The sequence below is a fragment of the Petromyzon marinus genome, unplaced genomic scaffold (assembly GCF_048934315.1).
Source record: "Petromyzon marinus isolate PM22_M1 ecotype Great Lakes invasive population unplaced genomic scaffold, UKy_Petmar_22M1.pri1.0 PM_G_Scaffold_32, whole genome shotgun sequence".
Taxonomy (NCBI): Eukaryota; Metazoa; Chordata; class Hyperoartia; order Petromyzontiformes; family Petromyzontidae; genus Petromyzon; species Petromyzon marinus.
The window spans coordinates 1,197,692-1,217,521 of record NW_027422895.1 but is presented as its reverse complement, the minus strand read 5'-3'; the positions used below and the strand labels follow the sequence as shown (position 1 = coordinate 1,217,521).

The window sequence follows — 19,830 nt, the reverse complement described above, 5'->3', positions numbered from 1 at the left end:
TTCTTTGAAGTCTATGGGAGACTTTAACATTGAAGTCTATGGGAGACTTTAACATTGAAGTCTATGGGAGACTTTAACATTTAAGTCTATGGGAGACTTTAACATTGAAGTCAATGGGAGACTTTAACATTGAAGTCTATGGGAGACTTTAACATTGAAGTCTATGGGAGCCTTAAACATTGAAGTCTATGGGAGACTTTAACATTGAAGTCTATGGGAGACTTTAACATTGAAGTCAATGGGAGACTTTAACATTGAAGTCTATGGGAGACTTTAACATTGAAGTCTATGGGAGCCTTAAACATTGAAGTCTATGGGAGACTTTAACATTGAAGTCTATGGAAGACTTTAACATTGAAGTCTATGGGAGACTTTAGCATTGAAGTCTATGGGAGACTTTAACATTGAAGTCTATGGGAGACTTTAGCATTGAAGTCTATGGAAGACTTTAACATTGAAGTCTATGGGAGACTTTAACATTGAAGTCTATGGGAGACTTTAACATTGAAGTCTATGGGAGACTTTAACATTGAAGTCTATGGGAGACTTTAACATTGAAGTCTATGTGAGACTTTAACATTGAAGTCTATGGGAGCCTTTAACATTGAAGTCTATGGGAGCCATACGCTTTGGTTCTTTCGGTAAAGTCACGTAGTAGGTAAAATAAAATAAATCACGACGTTTCGGGCGCAACACAAGCGTCCATTATTAACAAGTATGAGGCCATCATCAGCTCAGAAATATCCACCGCTGAATGAAAGCATTCCCACGCCAATACAATTCCACATGGTCTTTCGATGATGCTAATACCATCCATCTGATGCCTGCGTGTTATCGTTTCACATTACTCCACGTCCATGGTGATCATCCTTGAGGGAGTCATTTCTGCTTTGGCTACCATTCCATCAGCAGCCTTGAGCATCCCTTAAAGCGGTGTGTGAGTGTCTTTCTCAATCCCACTTCGGTGGTCCATCCTAGAACACGACTTTAGGCATGTAACACGTAATGTACAAATGTGATTCTTCTTTCACAGCCTCCTTTATCTGTATCTGCAGTTACATCATTGTCATTTTTATCAGTCTCTCATATCCCCCCCCCCCCCAGTGCTATTTACAGATGCCGGCCATTTCACTCATATGCACAACCCGTCACGTCATTCTGAACACAAGTCAGCTCAAGAATGATGAAAAGTTTTTCGCTTATAAAATGTTACATGGTAGCATTTGAGTATTTTAATAATAAGTATTTTAATAAAGCACGGGATGCGATGTTTTACATGCTACCTACTCTAACCTGCTCAGACCACATGAACGTCCACTGCTGACTTGTCAACGTGAGCACACCCGTCCCCAACTTGGCAACAAAAGTGCACTCACGGCTCTTCTGGTGCCTCAGGTCGCAGCGTATCCTCCACGGCATCACGGAAGGGCTTTGCTTCCTCCTCGTCGCAGAAGTTAAGTCCCACCTCACATTTCTGATAGAGAAAATAGACTTTTTTTTCTAGATTGTAAGCTTTCGTGACTGCAAGGATTCATACTCTTTGGGTTTTTTGGTAAAGTCATGTAGGTAAAAAATAAACAAAATAAATGAGAAAGTCGACAGGTGGTTTTGAGGTGTAATGCTGCGTCAAATCACTGAGCCCAGCACCGCCGATCCTGGATTCAAACCCAGGTGAGCGTGCAAAATTAAACTAGATTCTCAACAAGAGCTCAAACAATCAGTCTTGTAAAAAAAATATTTCTGTATTTACATATATGGTAGTTTACCTTTGAGAGATTAAAATACATTGCTGAATTATTGAAATGTGGTGAAGAACTGTTTAACACGTCGGCTTTCGCGACCAATATCATCCTTATTCTTGGTTTTATTGTTTCCCTTCTACGTGACTTTACCGAAAGAACCAAGAATATGAATCCCTGCAGTCAAGAAAGCTTTAAATCAAAATATCCTCGTAGATTTTATTGGGTTAGATCGCGTGAATACGTAACTGTGTCGTGAAACCCGCCACCATCCGACACAGCCAATTTGTAAGGTTCGTCACAAACAGAACATGCCAAGTCGTACTCAGATTGTTAACTTTGTGGCTTCACTCTGCAACACACCGGCGTGAGCTGTACTAGTGACGAATTGGCGTCTTCTGTTTACGTGACAAACCTTACTAGTTGGCTGCGTCGGGTGGTGGCAGATTTAACGACACAAATTTATATATTTACGCGATATAACCCCCCAAAAAAACCCCTGTGTTATGGTGAAGAACTGTCTATTGGGTAAGAATGGCTCTTTCAAGCAACTCCAGAAGTGGCTGTGCAAGTATCCAACTTCCAGTCATGCCCTGACATGATAAGTAGCTCTGCTAACAAGCAGTATTATGGAAGGGCTTTCTTTAAAGGACCTCTTGACAGAACTATCCCTACAATTAAGGGTACAGTTGGTAATAAAAACCAAATAGTTCCATGAAAATATATATTCAGCCTCTGCGGCTATTTTGTGTTTTTCAGTAAATAAGCCAACATTAATTGTCTAATATAAAAACGTGGAATTATGGGTAAAGATTGCGCTCATTGAATGAGCAAGTTTTGCACATACGTCGCCGAGAAAGGTGTGGAAGAAGGGGCGTGGTTGCTTGTACTCAAACTTTTTGTAAAGTTCCTGCTCGTAGCACAGATGCCCTGTGTCCTGCAGAGACACGAAGCAGACACGCCGTTTGCACAACGCAGAAAGTTCGTGTATGTCACATGTGCTGCACAGTCTGGACAATAAAATGTGTTGGCAAAGGGGGCAAATGCATTTCCCAGAGTGTAGATTTTAAAAAATGTTTTACCAGGTAAGGCCCAATGAGCTATTAAGCTCGTTTTCAAAAGCGACCTGGCCACAAATGATAGCTCAACAAAGCGGTTCATCATGTGGTAATGTATAGCAGTCAACTACTGTAAACACGTTTCTAAATGTGGAGAGAAAAAACAGAGGACCCAGAGAAAAATCCACACGACCACAGTGAGAGAGACACCGCAAACTCCAATAATACGACCTCCTGTATACCAGGCGAAGTCGTTAACATCTCGCCACCGTGGCACCCTATATGGATTGTGTAAATAAGTAAGAGGCTATTGCCATTTACAGCCAACTTTTAGAGTACTACAGACCCCTTGGGACTGCGATGAAAAAGTTATGAATGCAGAAGCGGTGTAATCCAGACAACTAAGCTGAAGGATGTGCGTGGATCTACCAGTGTAGACCCTATTTCATAAGCCCTCTTAATACAAAAATGTTAGCCTGTCATAGACCCTCTCAAGTTGATCCCTATTAACTCCACGCATTCTATCTGCATTCTTCCTTACTCTTCGGTTCTTTCGGTAAATTCACGTAGAAAATGAAGTCAAATAATAGAATATGACGTTTCGGTTGCAACACAAGCAACCATCATCAGGTAAGAATGAATGCTGAAACACAGACACAGAAACAACAACAACCGTCATTCGCCACTAAGTGGCAGTGATGTCATTTACAGCCACGGCGCTTGTGCCAGGCCATGTGCACCTTAAGGTCAGGAGGTCACGGGGCAGACCCAGGTGCCACGGGTCGACTGACTGAGATGACTGGCTGAAGCACCACCTGTGCCCCCTACTGTGCCAACCTGCTGTGCTTTAGCCACCCAGCGCTCTGCTCGTTGTTGTGAGCGTTGCTCCTCCGCCCTCTGTTGTTGTTGGAGGGCGACTGCCTCCAACTGTCCAGTTGCGTCCTTCACGAGCCTCCTCCACAGAGGCCGATCTTGACACCGCTGGTACCAGTCATCGGCAAGTCAACTCAACTCCACATCCTCCTGTACCACGTCACTCCATCTTTTCTCTAGCCCGTGCCGCGCCCATTTAGCCCCCTCAATCCGGCCGAACAAAAGCTGTTTGGGCATGCGGTGATTGGGCATGCAGGCTACATGGCCCAGCCAATGCTGCCTTGCCTGCCGGAGGTGCTCACCGATGGGACTTTGAACAGATCTTTCGAAGATTTGTGAGCTCCTGACACAATCCAGCCTGGTTAAACCCAGGATGAATCGTAGGCAGGCCAGCCTAAATGTTTCTAACCGGCGAAGATGTTCCATTAGGGAGGTCCACAAGCGTAGAGAAGGGAGGGAATGACTGTGGCCGAAAAGACCCGAGGCTTAGTGCGGAGCGACAGACCAGGTAGCTTCCACACAGCATTACCCAACCGATGAAAAGATAATGCCGCTCGACTGATTCGGAGTGAGACCTCTGCTGTTAAACCGGAGCAGGTCATGAGCACACTGCCCAGGTATGAGAAACTCTCCACTCTCTCCACAACTGCCCCATCACCGATTGGGAGTTGTGGGGGTGGAGTGCCTGATGGTCCAAAATACCCAGGCAGGTGCTTCGTTTTGGTGGGGTTTATGGTAAGGCCCCACCTATTAGTGGCACATTCCAGTTTCAGCAGCAGCGCCTCCAACTCCTCCTCTGAGTGAGCTGCAATTATCAGGTCGTCGGCATACATAACGTGGTTGATAGGGAGCCATCCCTTGACCGCACCCTGGCATCAATCAGCCTCCCATTGTATCTGTACCAGATGGAAATTTCTCTGGCACAGCTACTGAAGGCTTCACGAACTACATGGTCGAAATAGATGTTAAATAATGTTGAAGCCAGAGGACATCCCTGTCTCACGCCAAGGTGTACAGGGAATGGCTCTGACTCCTGGCCACGTAGTTTTACCCAGGCCTGTTCACCATCATGAAGGTCCTTGATGACCGTGAGCAGAGGGTCAGGGACTCCGAAAGCACGAAGAACAACCCAGATCCCAGGGCTACTGATGGTATCATAGGCCTTGACCAGGTCAATGAAGCAGAGATGTAGGTCTTGTTGGAATTCCCTACACCTCTGCTGTAGCAGACGGACAGAAAATATGGCATCTGTGCAGGACCGCCATTTCCTAAAACCGCATTGGGGCTCCGCAAGCCTCTCCTCAGCGTACCTAGCAAGGCGATGTTGAATAATCTTTGCCAGGACTTTTCCCTGCACACTGAGGAGTGAGATGCCCCTGTAGTTGTTACAGTCTGTGCGGTCCCCCTTCTTAAAGAGGGGGACCACCAGGGCATCCTTCCAATCCTGCAGAACCCGTCCAGTGGCCCAGACTGTTTTTATGATGTCATGTAGGGCAGTCTGCGCACAAACGCCATCCTCCCTCAGCATTCCGCTTGGGAGATCATCTCTGCCCGGTGCCTTTCCTGGTCTCAGACGCTGGATTGCCCTAAGTACTTACTCAACGCCTGGCACCTCAGCCAGCCACTCACAGGGGGTGACTTCCTCCAATATTTGAGGCACCGCAGCCTCAGCAGGGTCATCCCCACTTTGTCCCATGATGTTTTCCAGGCTGAGGGATTCCCCCTCCCCCAGGATCTCACAAAAATGCTCAGCAAATCTGCAAACCTGTTCCTGGGGGTCGGAGATTGGATCACCGTTCTTTCCCCTAATGATGGTAACAGGTGTGACGCTGCAGGTTACTTTTTTGATGGAGTTAAAAAGGGATTTGTGATCGCAGGCCATTGAGGAAGACTCCATCTCCTCAGTAACCCACGACCACCACCCATCCTTGCAGCGCCTCACGGCTCTCCGAACCTCCGAACAAAGGCTGCGGTAAGCCTCCCCATTTTCTGACGTGGGATGCTGTAGCCGATGAGAGTGGGCCTGTCGCTTTTTCTCAACCATGCTGAACACCTCCTCTGTCAGCCAGGGTCTCTGGGGAGGTCTGGACCGCGTACCCAGAGCAGCCATTGCAGCTGCATGAGTCACAGTCCTAAACCTCGCCCATTTACCCTCGACATCAGGAGGAGTGGGGGACGATGCCAACCCCAGCTGCAAGCGATGATGAAATTCTCACCTGCAACTTTCATCAGCTAGCGGAGACCAGGCCACCTTAGGTTGGAATGGGGTCCTGGGTGTACACCCACCACCAGAGTGGAAGAATGGCAGGCGCATCTTACAGATGACAGTCGATGGTCAGAGGGAAGATCAGCTCCACGGTAGGTCCTAGTGTCAAGGACATGGGCTCGCATCCGCTGGTACGTCACTATGTAGTCTAGCAGATGTTCTTGCTTGGACCCAGCATGCATCCATGATGTTGTGTGGATGCGCCCATGCCGGAACAGCGTGTTGGTGATTACAAGCCCTTGGGCTGCACAAAAATCTAGCAGCCTCCTACCGTTGTTATTGAGCTGATCTGGCCCATGCCTTCCAATCACTCCAGACCGGGTGCCAGCATCATGACCAACTCGGGCATTGAAGTAACCCAACAAGATGACTCTATCCAGAGGGGCCACTTTAGCCAGCACCTGTGACAGGAGGTCATAGAAGGCATCTGACTCATCGGCCTTGCCTGCATCCCTCCACGGATGTTCATCTTCGGTGGGGGCATAAGTAACCACGACCACCACTCCTCGCCTCCGGTTGATGGGAAGGCAAGCCCAAAGTAGCCTGGGGCTTACAGCTTCATACACCTCACCGCCACGTCCTCTGTTCAGAAGAAGAGCCACATCCTGTTGTTTGGCAGTCTCCTGCCCCGAGTCGAGGACTGTCCATGCCTCATGGTGGCAGGAGCCAGAGCCGGTCCACTGGAACTCCTGATTGCCACAGAGATCCAGGCGGTACCGGTCCAGCTCTCGACAGAGGAGTGGCAGCCTCTCCTCCGCAGTGAGTGTTCGAACATTCCACGTGGCCACCCGTAGTGGCTTTTTGTTGTTTCTGGAGAAGCCCCGAGGGTAAAGATTCAATCTTCTGGCTCCGCCAGATGGGGTTTGGCCAGGAGACGTCATAGACGCCTGTCCCCCCGGAGCCTCCAGCACAAACTTATTAATTAGATATTTTTCACGTGGTTTAGTGGTAATTTATTGAAGGTGGAAGGGTTACCAGCCCCTCGCACCCGTCCAGAGCCCCCATTTAGTCACAGACGCCATGAGGGGAGAGGGTTACTCGGAATTGACCCTCTCCACCACAGCACTGTCCACGACAGCGTTGCCCGTCCGGCACCGCGGGGAGGTAGGGGGTTACGGAAACAACATAGGCAGACACACATGCAGAGAGGCATACACAAAGACAGACCAAGCGAGACACACACCAAGACGAACAGGACAACGACTCTGTGCCAAAGCCTTAAATCGAGAGTGGGGGGAAGGGCCGGGGCAGAGAGAGGACTGCGGAGGCGGACCAAAACGAGGTGACCAGCAGACAAACGAGGATAGCAGTGTGGAATTCTGGACCACAGTGGCCGGAGGAGAGACAATGGTTTAGAGCAAAAAAAATCCAAAGTTTGAGAAAGCAAAGTTATTCAAATTAAGAAGTGTAATGCAGTGCAACACAGAGGGTCGGCGAACACACAGTTATTGTCTACGTGACTTCACTGAAAGAACCGAAGAGTAATTCCTGCAGTCACGAAAGCTTCAAATCTTCCTTACTGCTTTGTATGTCGGGTTGCACGAGTTAGTGTAACTGTTAACCACTTCCACGCGTAAATGTAGGTGTTGTGACATCCATAAGGGAGGAGAAACGTTGGCCCCAGGAAGTAAACGAATATCAGCATGTGAACAAGAGATTATTAACTGGTCTCATGGTGGCATATACACTACGAAAAGCTTCCTCTTAAACCATGCAAAACATTCTTGACACATTCTTTAGAAGCCGGTTTGGGAGACAGGGCAGTTGTCTCAATGAGGTAGTTACATTCAGAGCATAGATGGGCTGTTGAGCATTCCCCTAAATTCACAGCACTGCTAGATCTTCACGTGCAGGAGACCGTTACGCATGCTACTATTTATCATGGGTCCTGCTGCAGCCTGGGGGCCACTATTTTTTAAGTGTGTATAATAAAAAGTCAAAATATGCATCACCAAAGAGATTGTAAAAATTCAAACAAGTGTTTTTTTTATTGGGCGTGATTAGAACATGCCACATGGGTAAGCCTTCTAATAATGTGTAAGGACAGTACGGGGTGATGTAGGGGCAGTACAGCTCGTATGTAGCCAACCGTGCTAAATGGGGGGGTGCAGGGAAATAAGAGTAATTTAACTGGAGAAGTTAGGAATGGAAGAAAAAATATTACTGAAAATCTAAATAAAGAGTTAATCATGGCCAATGAGTTGCAGCCACTAAACCACCCCAGCTGTCAACTCTACCAGGCCCTGCAGCTGTTGCAGCTCAATCCACCCTCCAATTTATGAGCAAGAGCTCTCCAACCACCCAGGAGCACAGCGTTTTACGATTTTAAATTCTTCCAATGGTAGAAATTATATTAGCGCTACAAACCTCCAGTTCTGCTGCGATAGCATCGCTCCGTCCAGTATTTAATTACCTCGGTGTTCATCCAGTCCCTTTTTGTTACACACGATGACGACGCCCGGTGGCAATTGCTCACGTGGCATTGTAACTCGTTTGAAAATAACCATCGGTTTTATCTTCTCTCCACTAGCCGAACACGCCAGAACGACGGTGAAGCAGGTCCGTTCGTGGCTGGCTGTTGTAATGCCGACCGTCTTGACGTCACTGTCTGCCACTGAGCGAGTGGCAGGGATGTCAAACGGCATCGGCACTTTGTCCATGTTGTGTACTGCACTCGGCACCAAACCCTTCTGTCTCGATGTCTTTGTGAATGAACGCTTGAAAGTCGGCCACTTTCTGCTGCCAGTCGGTTGGTAGGTTCTGACCAACTGTTGTCCAGGCACGAACTGACAGTCCATTGCGTTTCATAAACTTGAATCCCCAGTGGACGCCGCCTGTAAAATCAGCAATCTTCATTTCGGCAGCCATAACTCTCACCTTCAACTTGATGGCGACTGTTGATACGGCCCGGTTATTATCACGTTGTGCCCTCACCCACTTGGACAAGTTGTCTTCCAACTGTGGCCACTTTGCCTTCGGTCCTCTTCTAGCACGTTTTCGTGGATTCATTGTTTTCAGTTCAGCAATATTTTTTCTCCATTCACGAACAGACTTTTTGTCGACCAAAAACGCTTTTCCCGTAGCTCTGTTGCCTTTATCTTCCTCAAATTCACAAACTTGAAGCTTGAAGTCAGTGGTGTACCACTTACGTTTTGGCAGCATTATCGCAACGGTTATTTAAGTAATTATAGTTAACTACGATATAGCGACTTTTAATTACTTGAATTATAGTTAACTACGATATAGCGACTTTTAATTACTTGAAACACGCACGAAACAACAGTATGTATACTGCAAAAATCACACTCAAGAACACTCTGCAACGACAATGTTTGAAGTGGGCGCACTATGTTTAATTCTTTCAGTGGCTGTAGGGGGGTGCGATAGTTTCAACTGAGGCTATGGATTGCACAATGGGAAGGCCTTAACAAGCATCTACCAGACGCGGAATCATAATTGCCGAGTCCCTTCGGCCACTGCTATTGGCTGAGCACTATACAGTTGCGACCATGAGCTTTGTTTCAAACTTCCAATGGCTTTGTTGCCAGGAGGCAATTGCGTTAGTGCCGCTATTGTCTGCGCAGTGCGCAATCTACCAGTGCTAAATCTGTACAGGGGTGATCTGGTTCCGTCTGTAAAAGATGTGATTCCGGACATACAGTACCCTGGTGTCTACAAACTAAGTTGCCTCTGTGGTAGTAGTTACATTGGAGAAACCAAACGCCATGTCTCGGACCGCATTCGTGAACACAAAGCAGACGTTAAACACGGTAGGACCAACACCTCGGCCGTGGCAGATCATTGTTATAATTCAGTAGGCTCACATGATATTGACTTTTCCAAGACAGAGGTTCTTTGTAAGCCATCTGGCTACCATGAGAGATTCGTTCATGAGGCTATCCACGTATACAAGCACAGAGACAATTTCAACCGAGAAGATGGATTCTGGCTTAGCAATCATTGGAAGGATTTGATTAACCATTTCAGGTCTTAATTGATTGTTCACACTTACGGTGGCTTTCAGACAGCATACATTAATTTTTCGTCTCCCCCCTCCTCTTTTCAGAACATAGATGGACTCGTCCTTCTAAATAAACTGCCAAATCGCTGCGTGTGGCGCTGATGTGTTTTTTTATAAATAAATGCACCGCAAAAATTAATTAATTAATGTGAACCGACACTTTCAAATGTTTCTTGCCGTCGGTTTTTTCACACCTGATGACGACCGTTTGTGTTATGGTCGAAACGTCGTGATAATTTTTATTGTTTTATATATATTTTATTATTTTATTGTTTCCCTTCAACATGACTTTACCGAAAGAGCTAAGAATATGAATTACTGCAGTCACGAAAGCTTTAAATCAAAATTTGTACAGGGGTAACCACCGGTCCAGTAGCTGTAATATAATGAGGTCGAATGCTGGTAAGCCTAATAGTACGCTTACATACTTATCTACCAGTTACGTGTTATTTATTTATTGGATATTTACTTTTCTTACTTATTTACTGTTTTAAGTTCACTCGTTTCTGGTTAGTTTGTTTTCTTTGTGCACGTTATGATTTTAATGTTAACAATTGATAGTGGAATGCATTACAAATGTAAACTTCGTATTAATGATGGAATTAAGCTGCGGTAACGACGTTAAATCTATGAATGCATGCGGGGAATATGACGATGCGGACTATCTGAAATTTGTTTTACACAAAACGTTATTTTTGCGGGGTATATGCGTTTGCGGGTTATATGCATATGCGGGCTATATGTAAGAAAACACGGAAAGTCATTTCTGGAATAAGGTAAGCTACGCAACTTATGGAAATGAACCAAATAATTGTCTTGCTCCTTCACAGAACCCAGTACATATATTTAACTTTTTCCAAATGGAACGTTTAATATGGTCTGGGACTAACAACGTGATCCACATACTATTCAAATCAACAAATATCAAATGTCATCTTCAGTGGTGGTCCAGAACAGTGCCACAACTCGGTTTAATTCCCAAAACGTGGTACTGATTTTATCAACTTGCTGGATTAACTCTAAACCAGGTTTAAAATTTTTAACATTGAAATCAAAACCTAACCAAAGCACCACTTGGATCTAAGTATTTACATTGGGGAAGTAAACAATTTTACTGTGTCAAATTCACACCTGAGAATTTCATCTTTGATGGAGGCAAACAACAGAACACAGTGCTATGCCAGTGCAACTTCTTTACGTTAAGTGTGATGTTTAATAATTATGGAGTAATTAATTCAGACTTTGAGCTCTGCTCATTCTATAAAATTATGCTCATACCATAGACAAACCAGACAAATAACAAGCAAATGGAGGCTAAGACAAAATAATCAAAGACTCAGCATGAATGCCCGAAATTAATGTTACGAATAGCTAGTTTCAACGAGCGACACATCAATATACTAAAATGTCACCCCATATTCCAGAAGCAGGTTTAGGAGAAAGAGCAAGATGTATGGGAAGGGGATTTTCTTCAGTGACTAAAAAGAAATGGGTTCCTGGAAAGAGTTAAATTTAATCGGATTTTGTAAAGCAAATTTAACACGCAAGCTTTCACGGCCAATGTTATCATTCATAATACATTTTTGGGTTAGATTGCACAAGCACAATGCCAATGTGCTGTACATTCTTGTACACCCGACACAGCTAAATCAATCAAGTTGCCACATGTACAAACATGTTCATTTGTATTGCTTCAGCACACCGGTATGTTGAAGGGCAGCAGACAAAATGTAACAATTAGTCACAACATTCCGCTGGTACTTACAACCATCAATAAACAATTTCCAGCATTCAACCCCTGTAGTGAAAGTTACTCCCAATGCTGGGCCTTAAATAGGTGTTCACATGTGGGGATGTATGCTAATTTCATCATATCACCTACAGAATTCAAGAGACCAGAATAGTCTAATTTGCAAGAGACACCTTGACCACCAAAATGACAAGTACTCACCCTCATCTCATACACACAGATGAAATAGGACCTCCTGGGTTGGTCCTTGACAAAGCAGGTGACCCCACAGTGCCTCTTCTGCCACACCCCATTCTCCCAAAAGAAGACCTGCACCACCGTCGTCGCCTTGCTCTGCAGATGCACACGGACACAACGCACACACACATACACAGGGAAAGGTGATGCAAAAGTATACTGCACTGCAAGCAAGAACTAAAATTATTCGTATATTTGGTATTTTTACCATTTTTAGAAGGTAATGCTATCACCAAGGTGCACAAGACACGTGAAGGGATGGCAGCCAATGGTCAAGGATTGGAAAGCATCCTAGAGATGTTCAGAGATGGAGTGATTAAATCAGCTCGCGTACAGGTGCTCGGTGGATTTGTACGTTACGGGACCATGAGCGATTGCAATAGTTTGGCGAGGCCCTCAGCAGTGTCTTTGTATTAAATCTTTGCATATCCACAATTAGTCTAGACCACAATGCAGCAATAAATTGGCCAAGCAAAATCGTTTGGATGATTGTCTCAATTCTTGGCAACCGGAAACAGCAAACATTGTATAAAGGTGTCAGTTTTTTGTGCCAGCCAAAAGGGTAAAAACCTATTACTATGTCTTGTTACTGGCAAAGGTCTCATGATGTAAAGGCTTACCCCGAGCTCTCAGTACTCTGATGGTGCGTTGTTTTTGAGTTGTACGCCTTATGGTGTCATCTGGTCCAACACCAGTGGAGACTAGGCTCTAAGAAAAGCCGTCTCGGCTGTGGACCAATCAAATTCAAGGACAGTGCCAATATTATTATCAGAGTTGTCTCTTTTTTGTTTGCATTTTGACTGCTTGTGTTGTGGTTATTGCAAACATGATGCCTTGAATAAAGGTCAGTTTTTGTGCCAGCCAAAAGGGTAAAAACCTATTCCTATATCTTGTTACTGGCAAAGGAGGTCTCATGATGTAAAGGCTTACCCCGAGCTCTCAATACTCTGATGGTGCGCTGTTTTTGAGTTGTACGCCTTATGGTGTCATCTGGTCCAACACCAGTGGAGACAAGGCTCTAAGAAAAGCCGTCTCGGCTGTGGACCAATACAATTCAAGGACAGTGCATATCATTATCAGAGTTGTCTTTTTTTGTTTGCATTTTTGACTGCTTGTGCTGTGGTTATTGCAAACATGATCCCTTGTATAAATGTGTCAGTTTTTTGTGCCAGCTAAAAGGGTAAAAACCTATTACTATTGGTAAGTTAACTTATTATCGGACGAAAAGCAAAATTTGAAGTGAATGGGGGTTCAAAGCAAGTTGCTCAATGGTGAAAGTGTATGCAACTAAGAGAGGCCGCTCTCTCTACTTAGTGTTCACTCAAGTGGTACTCGTGATTGTTTCATTGATCCCAGGGGGATGACAAACTGAGTCTAGCGCCAACTGGAAAATTAGGTCACGACTTTCCAATTTTAAATTGAGTGACCTATCACACAGTACCCTCCTCCCTGGCTGGATGCTCCATTATTAGGTATCGTTATTACTGAACACCCATGCCTGTTCTTATTTGGAAAAGGTCAATTGCAGCTCTAATGCTAAATTATAAACATGATGATAGCAGCAAGGCTTTGATATGCCAAGTAGGAAGGATTGCCACCTGGTACTGTTGTTCATCTTGGATTGAACCTGTTCATGTTTTAATTTAAAACTGCTACAGTTTAAAATCATTGTAATTCCAATTTAAAACCCCTGATAATCCTCATGCCTTTCTTACATGTAAGGGTCTCCAAGACAAAATAAATATCAATTGGACGTTCTAACTTCTGATGCTATTTCATTGAAAAGTTACGTTACCTTATAATACGTTTTAAATATAAAAAGTTACCACTATTGAAATACAGCAATGTATTCCAAAATCCAACATGGTGGATAATTCAATCATCATATGTGAGACACCCAGCTGAACTTAAAACCCAGTGTACACCCAGTATTTTGTTTACTTTTATGTATGGGTATTTAAGTGTTACCTGCTGGTATAGGCAAAGCTTATCCCTGTACTCAGATTTCTTCTCACAAACAAACCTACAAGATGAGGAAATGGCCAAACATAAAATGTCTTCTTGAGATCTTGAGACTCGGTGAGACTTATTTAGATAAACGAAGTGTTATTATTATAACTTGAATAATATACTTTTGAGTGTATTAGGGTACATGTATTATCATTGTCGTTGCTATATAATGCACCTATACTGACTCAACCAATGTATTTGCGTGAGATTTTGCAAAAAAGCAAAACATTTCTACACCATATATTTCGTTTATTACAGGCGTAGTGACATCATGGATGTCACTGTGTGGTGCCAGCCCTAGAGGGGCACGGCGTGCGATGTACTCACATCGTGGACATCATGAATGGCGTGACATCGTGAATGTCGCTGTGTAATGCCGGCTCTAGCGAGGCACGGCATGCGATGCATTGTCATCGCGAACACCCCGTAGGTGGGTGTAGTACCAGCCCTAGAGGGGCACGGCGTGCGATGCATCGTCATCGCGAACACCCCGTAGGTGGGTGTAGTACCAGCCCTAGGGGGGCTAGGTGAGCGCTGGAATAGCGCAGTAGCACCACGCGTGGCGTGCAGTGCTGACTCCTACAGGAGGGAGTGTGGGAGTGTCAGCCATGGGATGAGGTTACCCTTGGCCATGGCACTCTGGTTGACCCCGGAAGGCACGTAACGGGTAAGATCTACACAGGGGCCTCAGGAGGGGGCTTGGGGGTGGTCACGTGTCAGGGTAAGCTCCTAGGGAAGGGCCGAGAAACAACAAGAGGTTTCTCGAAGGTGGTCTTGGCCAGCCACGACCCAGCAGCATATAAACCGGGTCCGCACAGGGACCGAGGTTCAGCGTTGCTACCGTCATCTGAAGATCTACGTCCAAGAAGAAGTCACCAACACGTGGACGAGGACCCCAGCTAAGGAGGGTCCTGTCCGTTGTAGCTACTCCCAGTAACTAGCGTAGTTAGCCTGGTGGTCCACCACCATAGGTTATCTGGTAAAGGGACAGTAACCCCTTGTGTTATGTGTTGGTGTTAATAAATGTGTTGCCTCCAAGAAGAATGTCTGCGACTCAGTTGAATCCACTACACAGGTATTACAAACTGAAAAGGCTCGGTAATAACTAAAAACGCAATACATTGTATACACTCAAATGTAGCTGTATAATACTCAGGGAAAGGCTGGTAGAATGGTGCTAGAGAAATTATGTAAAATTAAAGCCATACAAACAATTGCTATTAGGTTAACTGTCTAGAGTATCGGTCATTTTGTAATGACATTAATGTTTTTTTTGTTACAGGCAGCGTAGAGAATTATGAAAATCTGATTGCATGCAGGAGTCCTTGATGTGAATGACAATAACTTAAATTTCGATTTAAAGCTTTCGTGACTGCAATGATTCATCTTCTTTGGTTCTTTCGGTAAAGTCACCCCTTCGTCCATCGTCTCTACTATCAACTCCCCCACCTACAAACTGGCACGTTTTCTTGCTGATATACTGCGACCTTTCACTGGAAAAACCACCTCTGCGGTACTAAATTCTACTCACCTGGTATCGACAATCAAAGGCATTTCCCTGTCCCCAGACGACCTGCTTGTCAGTTTTGATGTGGTGTCCTTGTTCACCAAAGTCCCGGTACCTGACACCATCGCTATCATTGAAGACCTGGTTCATCAAGGACTGCATACTGATGTACCCCCCCTGGTGAGACATTGCTTAACCAACACATACTTCACATGGAATGGAACTTTATACAAACTGAGGGCACCCCAATGGGCTCCCCCCTATCTCCGGTTGTAGCCAACGTATTCATGGAAAAATTTGAAACTGACGCGATCCAGACTGCCACTCTACGCCCGACCTTATGGAAGAGGTACGTTGAGGACACATTTGTCATCTGGCCACATGGCCAGCCTGCTCTAGACCAATTCCGCGACCACATCAATTCCATACACCCAGCCATCAGATTTACCATGGAGGTCGAAAAAGATGGCAAACTACCCTTTTTGGATGTCTTAATTAAAAGGAGACATGATGGTTCAATGAGCCACTCTGTCTACAGGAAAGCTACCCATACAGATGCTTACTTGAAACCGGATTCCCACCACCATCCATCCCAGAAGAACTCCCTCATCAAGACTCTATACCATAGAGCCCAATGTATTTCCGACCAGGAACACATTACCAGTGAACTCAAGCACGTACACCAGGCTCTCAGGGCTAATGGTTACTCCGACTACACAATCTGCAAAGCCATCACTCCAGTTATGAAGAAGGATCCTCTTGTGGAGCCACTCAAAACCATCACCTTACCCTACATTGCAGGGGTCACTAAAAAGATCTCCAAAATCCTGAATAAACACAAGATCCAGGTCCAATTCAAGACAGTACATAAAATCCGTGATTTAGTTCCATCTGTAAAAGATGCTGTTCCAGACATACAGTACCCGGGCGTTTACAAACTAAAGTTCCTCTGTGGTAGTAGCTACATTGGAGAAACCAAACGACATATCTCGGACCGCATCCGCGAACATAAAGCAGACTTGAAACACGGTAGAACGAACTCCTCTGCCATGGCAGATCACTGTTATAATTCAGTGGGCTCACATGACATTGACTTCTCCAAGACGGAGGTTCTTTGCAAACCAACCGGCTACGATGAGAGATTCGTTCATGAGGCCATTCACATATACAAGCACAGAGACAATTTCAACCGAGAAGATGGATTCTGGCTTAGTAACCTTTGGAAAGATGTTTTAAACCATTTCTGTTCTTAATTAATTGTATTTTACGATGACCTTCAGACCGCAGCTCTTTCGCCAGCATTGACTCTTAATACCTCTCACATCACGGTTAATGGTATGGTTTACAACATGGAGTATAATAGCGCCTCGCAGCTGTCTCTCTCCCCCTCCTCTGTTCCGACCATGGATGAACTCGTCCGTCTGAACGGGGCCCGTAGCTATCCGTGTTGCTAAAGTTGAGGGTAAGAATCCACCCATTTTTTCGCCATATAGCATTGTGATATATAACGACTTATTGTTGGTAGCTTAGCTGATTGGAGAATATAGAGTTTATTGATAACATTAAGGTAATTTATATTTTAGTTTTTTATTGGTTCACTATATAGTACTGTGAATAGCTCAGATGTGTAGGCCTTGACTTCAACATAGCCATTTCTGTGACCAGTCACTAGCTAATCACTCAGTTATTTCAATGCTAAATTCGCCTAGTTATTTCAATGCTAAATTCTCCTGTTTGATTTGTACTAAGTGCCTCAGTGAATGTGTATGCTCTGACTTTAACATAGCTATTTCTGTGACCAGTTACAAGCTAATCACTCAGCTATTTCAATGCTAAATTCTATGCTAATTCCTTTGTCAAGGGGTGCCTCTGCGGATGTGTATGCTTTAACTTAGCTATTTCAATGCTAAATTCTATGCTAATTCCTTTGTCAAGGGGTGCCTCTGCGGATGTGTATGCTTTAACTTTTAACATAGCTATTTCTGTGACCAGTCACAAGCTAATCACTCAGCCATTTCAATGCTAAATTATATGCTAATTCCTTTGTCAAGGCGCTTTGTTTCTTCTCACACAGCTTAAAGGTCGTGATCTGAACGTGGCTCTTTCACTCCAGCGCTCTCCTACCAGACAGTCTCGCTCCCTTCACCTGATGAAGGCCGCTTGTGTTGTGGCCGAAACATCGTGAGAATATTATTGTGTTATTTTATTTTATCAATTTATTATTTTATTCTCATTCTACGTGACTTTACCGAAAGAACCAAAGAAGACAATAACTTAGAGAAAGTATAACAACAGTCAACCCCCCCCTCACATGTTGTTATAGGCTGTAGTAACGACAGGGTGGGCAGCAGTTAGCAGTTTTGGCAAAACCCAATGTTGTAATGTCTATGCTCTTCCATCTTTGCTCCATGCTTCCACCAACCGACACTGAGCAACAAGGTGAAAGGTTAAACAAAAACTCAGTGACCCGCAGTTTCAGAAGGTCCTCATCCAGCAGTGTATTAAATTAGGGTTGTACACGTTTATCCTATCATTACATAACAGCCTTTACCTGTCCCACCGTATTTTCATCTTGACATTTAATCATAAGAATGCCACTTGGTTACATTATCACAATACTATAGAAAACAATATATATGTATTGCTGTGTTTCAAAGTTCATCCAGTACCTTCTGACACCTGCATTATATGGTGCCTCTAGGCGAGTTTAATTTCAAGCATAAAGTGTTATTTTAGTTACTGTTCAAGCATACGGCTCATCTGATCAACAACAAATGAGTCAACACCGATATAAACAAACCTGTTCACTGTATATTGGAATAAAGATTATGTGGCTGGTATTTTACAACTTTTTAGCGTGGTTATTTGCATGCAAAGCAACTATGCCTCACATTTAAATATTGGCAGTCTCAAGCCAAGCAAAGTTACACCAGGAATTAAAAAAAAAAACTATATAGTATCTTTGACAACAAGCATGACAATGTTGAAGTACCAAAAACAGACTTATCACAGAGAAAATGTATAGTTAGACAATTAGTATTCACATTTGATATATACTTAGCAAAGAGAACCAGCAGACGTTTTTAATGACACACAACCAACACCGATGTAAAGCATAACAATTACTAAATACACAAGCCACCTTTCAGTTAAAATCGTTCAAATCAAACCACGCACCAACTAAGCACGGACCGGCGCTGCCCCCGGCCCGGGGTTCGTCCCAGGGCGGCCGGCCGGCAGGGGCTAGGAAAGAGGGGTAAAGCCTCCGGCCTAATCACCAACTCACCGGACACCTGCGGCCCAGCACGTTGAAGATGATCTCATTCTCGTGCGGGGTGAGCACGGCCGAGCCGGCACACGGCTGCTGCCGATTTTGCTGCCTTCCCGGCTGCGTAGGCATCGTCGTCAAGAGCGTGGGCCCGCGTCGGCCGTGCGGGCGCGCGGCCTCTCGGCGGAGTCTGAAGCCGCCTCGGGAGCCGCGTCCCAGCGCCGTCACCGCCGGGCAAAACTTAAATGACGTCACACACCCAAGGGGAGGAGGGGGGGAGGGGTCAGACACTTGTGTGACGATTTGAATTCGAAAGGGCAATATTTAACAATTTTAAATTAAACAGCGTGGTGTTTACACCATTGGAAACCTCATTTGCCAGTAACACAATATGATAGTTGTTTTTTTTTTACCCTTTAATCTGGCAACAAAACACCGATATATCAGCGTGGTGTTTCTCTGTCGTGTTGCATTTCTCTCAATTAGTCCATTTAGAATTGTGACAATGTTGATTTCTGTATACTACACTGCTTTGAGTAGAGCTGTGGCTACGACTCCAGAGGACATGAGCTCGATTCCCGGCGACGGCTTAACGTCAGTGGCGAGTGACATCTGAACCGATACAGGCTCCTCTCTATCAACCCGCAATGTGCCTGTGTGTACCAGTGTAACTTCCAATTAAATGCTCCTATAAAATGACAAATTCCCCAGTACAAACAGAAAATCACAAGAAACAAGTTGTTGACAGTAGAACTCTGAAGCCCATACAAATGAAAAGAAAAAAATAATTGCCAAAAAAATTAAAGAAACCGAAAAAGTTATCGTATGTAGTGTTAAATAACTGGCAGAGTAAGAAGGCACTACGTTATATTGTCTGTACAAGATCTGCATTCAACCAAATTTATTTTAAATGTCTGTCCTACGGGCGGACTTGTTCACACAATGTGAATGTTGAATTTCCATCACGAGCTCAGGGCTGGTGACAGAGATGGGCACTGATCAACATTTTTTTGAGAAGTGAGGCCAATTGAAATGTATGTTAACAATGCGGCTATAGCTAAGGGCATTTTCTCCAACATCCCTATAAGGCTATACAGGGGG

The 19,830-nt window shown here is 44.7% G+C and overlaps 1 protein-coding gene across 1 annotated transcript; it reads right to left on the bottom strand.

Moving 5' to 3' along the window:
- Window positions 1–1,100: 1,100 nt before the first annotated feature.
- LOC142915509 (uncharacterized) lies at window positions 1,101–18,861 on the bottom strand. The gene is made up of 4 exons (XM_076061265.1): window positions 18,748–18,861; window positions 11,803–12,121; window positions 2,533–2,762; window positions 1,101–1,525 (listed from the first exon to the last, which is right to left on the bottom strand). The coding sequence occupies exons 1-4, from the start codon at window positions 18,859–18,861 to the stop codon at window positions 1,373–1,375; spliced, it is 816 nt and encodes a 271-aa protein (XP_075917380.1). The 3' UTR covers window positions 1,101–1,372.
- Between the last annotated feature and the right edge of the window lie 969 nt (window positions 18,862–19,830).

Excerpts from the sequence above, each read along its gene's own strand:
- LOC142915509 (XM_076061265.1), bottom strand. The coding sequence starts at position 18,861 with ATGCCTACGCAGCCGGGAAGGCAGCAAAATCGGCAGCAGCCGTGTGCC. Across the intron at positions 12,122-18,747 it reads TGCTGGGCCGCAGGTGTCCG|TTCTTGCTTGCAGTGCAGTA; the intron begins GTGAGTTGGTGA and ends GAATAATTTTAG. Across the intron at positions 1,526-2,532 it reads TCTTTACCCATAATTCCACG|GCAGTCACGAAAGCTTACAA; the intron begins TTTTTATATTAG and ends GTATGAATCCTT.